At 41.2% G+C, this 8,332-nt stretch overlaps 1 protein-coding gene across 2 annotated transcripts in view; it reads right to left on the bottom strand.

Moving 5' to 3' along the window:
- tmem47 (transmembrane protein 47) overlaps positions 1-7,939 on the bottom strand; it is a 19,829-nt gene extending 11,890 nt beyond the window's left edge. Inside the window, exons 1-2 of one of the 2 annotated variants that reach the window (XM_061883072.1) lie at positions 7,561-7,939; positions 2,491-2,653 (exon numbers count right to left, since the gene is read on the bottom strand). In XM_061883072.1, coding sequence (XP_061739056.1) covers positions 2,491-2,653; positions 7,561-7,786 — 389 coding nt within the window. In that variant the 5' untranslated portion in view covers positions 7,787-7,939. The remainder of the gene's footprint in view (positions 1-2,490; positions 2,654-7,560) is intronic. The other variant, XM_061883073.1, reaches the window with a different exon arrangement.
- Positions 7,940-8,332: the final 393 nt, after the last annotated feature.

The following is an 8,332-nucleotide window of genomic DNA, read 5'->3' as shown; positions in this document are numbered from 1 at the left end:
AATCTGCGGCTTTGCACTTCTGATGGGGTAAATATCCTCCAGCGTGCCAAACTCGTGTGGGACAAGAAGATGTGTGTCATGGGAGGGCCTCAAGTCTCGCTGCTAAACAGGAAGTTGTCGGGTTAAGCCGAGCGATAACGCAATCTCAGCGATACAGAATTGATATCAGGAATACCAGGACTTTCTCACACGCCAGCGTCAACAGTCCGTCCTCGGAACTCTTCGCCGTAAAAAGAGCGTGTCAGGCATGACACCCGGTGGTTACACATCACTGACGCTACCATCGCATTACGCTACAGGCGGCGGGCGCTTGAAGCCTTCAGGGTTTGGTATGCTGACACCTGGGTGACATGTCTTTATTTGGCACCTGTGCAACTCTTGAAGGAGGTCTTGTCCCAGCAGAGTGCAAGCAGCTCGCTGTTTACTTCAAATCTCCCTTGTATAACTTCACGATTCAGTCCGCCAGCCAAAGACTACGTTTTATTTACGTCCGAGTTACTGCTCACACTCCAAGCTGCCGGCCAGTCGACGGGAAGTGACCTTTGCCTTAAGCAAACAGCTTATTAATGTTGAGCTTACATGTGGATATTGAAACATAACAAGGGGTATCAAAAAAAATCAATTTTTGAATGACGCGCGATTCTTATTTGTAATGATTCTTAATCGATTAAAATACAAAACAACATTTTTTTGATTTGTCGGGGCAAAATGATATAGTAGATGTAAGCCTTCACTGGCTTCCTGTTCCACTCATGATTGAATACAAAGTCTCCCTACAACCTCACCAGTGCTTCTGTGGAAAGGCCCCCCTCTACCCCAAAGAACTACTCTCTCACCCCCAAAATCCTCCACAAGACACCTCTGCTCCACACAGGCTAACCTCCTCAAACCTCAAAGGACAAAGTTACGAACTATGGGAGACCGGGCTTTCTGCTCCGCCGCTCCCTGTCTGTGGAACACTCTCCCTGACCACCTGAGGGCACCACAGACTGTGGATGCTTTTAAAAAAGGCTTAAAAACCCTTCTTTTTAAATTAGATATATGCATACTAGTTTTAGCTATTAGGCTGTTCTAGTTTTTATTTTTATTAATTTGTATGTATTTTATTTTTTTTTTAAATACACTGTAGCACTTATGGACGCCCCTGCTTATTTCAGCAAGACAATGCCAAGCCATGTGTTACAACAGCGTGGTTTCGTAGTAAAAGAGTGAGGGTACTCTCCTGGCCCGCCTACAGTCCAGACCTGTCTCCCATGGAAAATGTGTGAAGCGTAAAATACGACAGCGGAGACCCCGGACTGTTGATTGACTGAAGCTCTACATAAAACAAGAATGGGAAAGAATTCCACTTTCAAAGCTTCAACAATTAGTTTCCTCAGTTCCCAAACGTTTATTGAGTGTTGTTAAAAGAAAAGGTGATGTAACACAGTGGTGAACATGCCCTTTCCCAACTACTTTGGCACGTGTTGCAGCCATGAAATTCTAAGTTAATTATTTGCAAAAAAAAAAAAAAAAGTTTATGAGTTTGAACATCAAATATGTTGTCTTTGTAGCATATTCAACTGAATATGGGTTGAAAATGATTTGCAAATCATTGTATTCTGTTTATATTTACATCTAACACAATTACCCAACTCATATGAAAACGGGGTTTGTAGAAAAAAAAGCTCTGTTTCTTCCTATTCCGTTTTGGACTTTGACATTGTAAATATGTGCTGTTTTATTGCGCAATAGTGCCACCATGCACAAAATAAACATAAAAAAATTCAGTTCAATCCAATATGTCAAATAGTCCAAGTTTGCGTGTTTATTTTCCAGATAAAGTCCCAAGTTCATATGAAAAGAGAAACAAATTTGTTTTATGGGTACATTCCAAACTGCTATGGCGATTGGCCATACATTTGAAAAGTCAACAAAACATAATACATGGGTAAAAACTATGAAAAATCCAAAGTTATTTAGATATTATATCTTTGGTGGAGATGTTCGGCCACAATATAAACTTAAAGGCCTACTGAAATGAGATGTTCTTATTTAAACGGGGATAGCAGCTCCATTCTATGTGTCATACTTCATCATTTCGTGATATTGCCATATTTTTGCTGAAAGGATTTAGTAGAGAACATCCACGATAAAGTTTGCAACTTTTGGTCGCTGATAAAAAAGCCTTGCCTGTACCGGAAGTAGCAGACGATGTGCGCGTGACGTCACGGGTTGTGGAGCTCCTCACATCTGAACATTGTTTACAATCATGGCCACCAGCAGCGAGAGCGATTCGGACCGAGAAAGCGACGATTTCCCGATTAATTTGAGCGAGGGTGAAAGATTCGTGGATGAGGAAAGTGAGAGTGAAGGACTAGAAGAAGAAAAAAAGACTAGGGCAGTGGGAGCGATTCAGACGTTATTAGCCACATTTACTAGGATAATTCTTGAAAATCATTTATCTGCTTATTGTGTTGCTAGTGTTTTAGTGAGATTATATAGTCGTACCTGAAAGTTGGAGGGGTGTGGTGACCGCCAGTGTCTCCGATGGAAGCCACGTTTCTCGACGAGGCAAGGCAGCCGGGCTGATATTTTTTTTTTCCTCTTCCTCCACGGTGTAAGCATCCGACAGTCGGGGGCGGCCATTGGGAGGAGGCAAGAGAGTCCGCAGCTGCAGGAGGAGAGGAATGACGCAAGCTCTCCGCTCATAACTACGGTAAGAGCCGACTTAATACCACCATTTTCTCACCAAAACCTGCCGGTTGACATATGGTAGGGAACCATGTTCGCTTGAACGCTCTGTTCCATAGTAAAGCTTCACCTTCGGGAATGTAAACAAAGAAACACCGGCTGTGTTTGTGTTGCTAAAGACGGCCGCAATGCACCACTTCCCACCTACATCTTTCTTCTTTGACGTCTCCATTATTAATTGAGCAAATTGCAAAAGATTCAGCAACACAGATGTCCAGAATACAACAATGGACGTCACAACATGAATATTAGGAACTTCCTCCAAATATGAGGCCTGTTTCCAGAAACATGTCACTGGAGGAAAGGAGCATTTGCGGAGGGAGGCAGCGGTCTCCCAGGTTACTAATCCACAGGCATCTGGACCTCTTGGTGTCCTCTTGTGGGCCCGTTGTGGACCCACACAAAGACTCATTCTGCCAGCAACAAAAGGCCCAGCTGGCTGGCTCCTGGCTGGCTCCTGGCTGGCCTCCATTCCCACATCCTTCTCCAGACTAATATTTAAAGAAAAGCTTAACCTAGATGGAAATTAGAATTTGCTTCTCCCTGCTTTGATATGAGGCTGGAGAGTGAAGTTTATTTCCCACATGTGCTGCTCACTCTTTCATGTGTGCAATTATGTCAAGTCGTGAACATACACCCCCAATTCTACACACTCACAGCTTATTTCATCAAAACCCTTTTTCCTAATTTATTAATATATTTTAGACTTTTTACCCAATTAATAAAGCATATATAAATATCATAGTGACCCTGTAACTTTACATTTTTTAGTATGCAGCCTTCGGAGGAAGAAGTTTGGACAGGCCTGCTTTGCATCATTTTACCATGAACATAGATATATAGATATAGATATATTTTTCCACCTAAAAACACATTAAAAAATATGTCTATAATACACTTTTTTTCCCTCACCCAGCAATGTTTTTAAAAGTGATTTAGATCTAAATAGGACACTAAATATGTCTATATACATATATATATATATATATATATACACATATATATATGTATATATATATATATCCATCCATTTTCTACTGCTTATTCCCTTTGGGGTCACGGGGGGCGCTGGTGCCTATCTCAGCTACAATCGGGCAGAGGGCGGTGTACACCCTGGACAAGTCGCCACCTCATCGCAATATATATATGTATATATATGTATATGTATATATTCCACCCAGCAATGTTTTAGATGTAAATAGATCAATATCTCTATAATCATATACATATAATATATTTTCCAACCAGCAATGTTTTCAAAAGTGATTTGGATCTAAATAAAACACTAAATATGTCTATAATAATACACATATATCTATATATATATATATATATATTTAAACCAGCAATATTTTTAAAAGTGATTTAGATCTAAATGGAACACTAAATATGTCGATAATAATATACGTATAATATACAAATATATTTTTAAACCAAGCAATGTTTTTAAGGGATTTAGATCTAAATAAGACTCTAAATATATATATATATTTTTTTTTGGGGGGGGGAAACCCATCAATATTTTTTAAATTAATTTACATCTAAATAGGACACTAAATATGTATATAATAATATACATATATATTTTTAAACACAGCAATATTTTCAAAAGTAATTTATATCTAAATAGGACTCTAAATATGTAATATATATATATATATGTATGTTTTTTTTTTTTTTTAACCCAGCAATATTTTTAAAGTGATTCAGATCTAAATAGGACACTAAATATGTATATAATAATATACATACTTTATATAGATTATATATTATACCTCCTATACATATAATATATATATTATGCATTTAATATATATATTATACCTGCTCAGTGGTCTAGTGCAGTGGTCCCCAACCTTTTTGTATCCGCGGACCGGTCAACGCTTAATAATTTGTCCCGCGGCCCAGGTGGGGAGGGGGGGTGTGCTTATTTTTTATTATTTTTTTTTTTTTTCTTTGTCATGAAAAAGGGACGTTTTTGTGGTTGGTGCACTAATTGTAAGAGTATATTGTGTTTTTTTATGTTGATTTAATTAAAAAAAAAAAAAAGTAAACTTTTTTTTTTTTTTTTAGTAAAAATTAATAAACAATCTTCTGCTGCCCGGTACCAATCGGGCCACGGCCCGGTACCGGGCAGCGGCCTGGTGGTTGGGGACCACTGGTCAAGTGGTTATAGTGTTAGAGTTCAAATCCCGGCCGAGTCATACCAAAGACTATAAAAATGCGACCATTACTTCCCTGCTTGGCACTCAGCATCAAAGGTTGAAAATTGGGGGTTAAATCACCAAAAATTATTCCCGGGCGCAGCCACCGCTGCTGCTCACTGCTCCCCTTATCTCCCAGGGGGTGAACATGGGTGATGGGTCAAATGCAGAGGATAATCTCACCACACCTAGTGTGTGTGGTACTTTAACATTATATATATTTAAACCCAGCAATGTTTTAAAAGTGATTTAGATCTAAATAAGACACTAAATATGTCTATAATAATATAAAGATTTTTATTTTTTTTTAAACACAGCAATGTATTTAAAGGCCTACTAAAACCCACTACTAGTGACCACGCAGTCTGATAGTTTATATATCAATGATGAAATATTAACATTGCAACACATGCCAATACGGCCGCTTTAGTTTACTAAATTGCAATTTTAAATTTCACGCGAAGTTTCTTGTTGAAAACGTCGCAGAATGATGACGCGTATGTTGACGCATGCTTGTGACGTTATTGGTTGGAGTGGACATTTTAGCCCAGCACCACTCACGGCTAAAAGTCATGTGCTTTAATCGCATAATTACACAGTAATTTGGACATATACGTTTCTGAATCTTATGCAATTTGTTCAATTAATAATGGAGACGTCAAAGAAGAATGCTGTTGGTGGAAAGCGGTGTATTGAGGCTGCCTTTAGCAACCAAAACACAGCCGGTGTTTCTTTGTTTGTTGTGAAGCTTTAACACAGAGCGGTCAGGTGAACATTTTTTTCTTCCACATGTCAACCAGCAAGTTTTTGGATGAGAAAATTGTGACATTAGTCGGCTCTTACCGGAGACTTGAGCTGAGTTTGTGTCCTCCTGCAGCAGCGGTGACTTTCTTGGCTCCTCCATATGGCTTCCCTCAGAGAGACTGGCGGTCACCACAGCCCTCCGACTTTCAGGTATGACTTTATAATCTCACTAAAACACTAGTAAAGTGAAGTGAATTATATTTATATAGCGCTTTTCTCAAGTGACTCAAAGCGCTTTACATTGTGAAACCCAATATCTAAGTTACATTTAAAACCAGTGTGGGTGGCACTGGGAGCAGGTGGGTAAAGTGTCTTGCCCAAGGACACAACGGCAGTGACTAGGATGGTGCAAGCTGGGATTGAACCGAGCTATACCGCCTCACTTAGTAACACTAAGCAGATAAGGGATTTTCCAGAATTATCCTAGTACATTTGTCTAGTAACCTCTCACTACTCCCTAGTGCTTCACTCTAACTTTCCTCATCCACAAATCTTTCATCCTCGCTCAAATTAATGGGGAAATCGTCGCTTTCTCCGTCCGAATCGAGAAAGCGATGCTGGCGGTCACCACAGCCCTCCGACTTTCAGGTATGACTTTATAATTTCACTAAAACACTAGTAAAGTGAAGTGAATTATATTTACATAGCGCTTTTCTCAAGTGACTCAAAGCATTGTGAAACCCAATATCTAAGTTACATTTAAAACCAGTGTGGGTGGCACTGGGAGCTGGTGGGTTAAGTGTCTTGCCCAAGGACACAACGGCAGTGACTAGGATGGTGCAAGCTGGGATCGAACCCGCAACCCTCAAGTTGCTGGCACGGCCGCTCTACCAACCGAGCTGTACCGCCTCACTTAGTAACACTAAGCAGATAAGGGATTTTCCAGAATTATCCTAGTAAATTTGTTTAATAACCTCTCACTGCTCCCTAGTGCTTCACTCTAACTTTCCTCATCCACGAATCTTTCATCCTCGCTCAAATTAATGGGGAAATCGTCGCTTTCTCGGTCCGAATGGAGAAAGCGACGCTGGCGGTCACCACAGCCCTCCGACTTTCAGGTATGACTTTATAATCTCACTAAAACACTAGTAAAGTGAAGTGAATTATATTTATATAGCGCTTTTCTCAAGTGACTCAAAGCGCTTTACATTGTGAAACCCAATATCTAAGTTACATTTAAAACCAGTGTGGGTGGCACTGGGAGCAGGTGGGTAAAGGGTCTTGCCCAAGGACACAACGACAGTGACTAGGATGGTGCAAGCTGGGATCGAACCGAGCTATACCGCCTCACTTAGTAACACTAAACAGATAAGGGGTTTTCCAGAATTATCCTAGTAAAATTGTCTAGTAACCTCTCACTGCTCCCTAGTACTTCACTCTAACTTTCCTCATCCACAAATCTTTCATCCTCGCTCAAATTAATGGGGGAATCGTCGCTTTCTCGGTCCGAATCGCTCTTGCTGTTGGTGGCCATGCTTGTAAACAATGTTCGCACATCGTCCGCTACTTCCGGTACAGGCAAGGCTTTTTTATTAGCGAGCAAAAGTTGCGAACTTTATCGTGGATGTTCTCTACTAAATCCTTTCAGCAAAAATATGGCGAAATGATCAAGTATGACACATAAAATGGACCTGCTATCCCCGTTTAAATAAGAAAATATCATTTCAGTAGGCCTTTAAAAGTGATTTATATCCACGCAGGACACTAAATATGTGTATAATAATACACATATGATATATGAATATTTTGCAATGTTTAAAAAGTGATTTAGCAGCCAGTAATCGATGAGAGGAATACAAAGGTGCAGGTGTTTGTTTACCGGTGGCCAGGGTTGTGTTGCAGGACCATTCCACGGAGCTGACGGGCTTCCAGCAGCTCTCCCACAGCGACAAGTAGTACTGGTCCTCGGCCGTGACCCAGGCGGGACTGAGCAGGGCGCCCACGTCCAGGCACAAGGCGAGGAAGACGCACACCAGACCCACCAACTTCAGGGGCGTCAACGTCGACGTGCGCGCCTCCTCCGTCCCGCTCAGTGACGAAGACATCTTCTCGCAGGTGTCCCGCCACTCATTTAATGTCCCCGCGGCTCTCACGCACACTGGCGGGGTTTGTGTTCCGTGCAGGTCCGAGAGATGCTGCTCCCACACTGCGTGGACTCCAGAGGACAATTGGAGCGCGACTGCTGCCTGCTGGAGAGCGCTGTGGCTTGTTGGCATCCACACTCGCTGGGTCCTAGCGCCCGCCGGAATGCAAGTCACTCATTTACATCTTTCTTCTTCTATATCAGTGGTTCTTGACCTTGTTTCATGTGCACATTCATCGAACCCCTCAATAGTGAAAAAGAAAATGCTTTTTTTTTTTAATTTCAAGACAAAGATATATGTTTTTGGTAACACTTTAATAAGGGGAACATATTCTAAGTAACAACGACTTTATTTTGTCATGATCTGTGGTCTGGATCATCCATCCATCCATCCATCCATTTTCTACCGCTTATTCCCTTTCGGTGTCGCGGGGGGTGCTGGCGCCTATCTCAGCTACAATCGGGCGGAAGGCAGGGTACACCCTGGACACTCACATTCACACACTAG

Source organism: Nerophis ophidion, linkage group LG22, assembly GCF_033978795.1.
Source record: "Nerophis ophidion isolate RoL-2023_Sa linkage group LG22, RoL_Noph_v1.0, whole genome shotgun sequence".
In the NCBI taxonomy this organism is placed as follows: domain Eukaryota; kingdom Metazoa; phylum Chordata; class Actinopteri; order Syngnathiformes; family Syngnathidae; genus Nerophis; species Nerophis ophidion.
The sequence above is the reverse complement of the archived record's forward strand: the minus strand, read 5'-3'. Positions and strand labels throughout refer to the sequence as shown.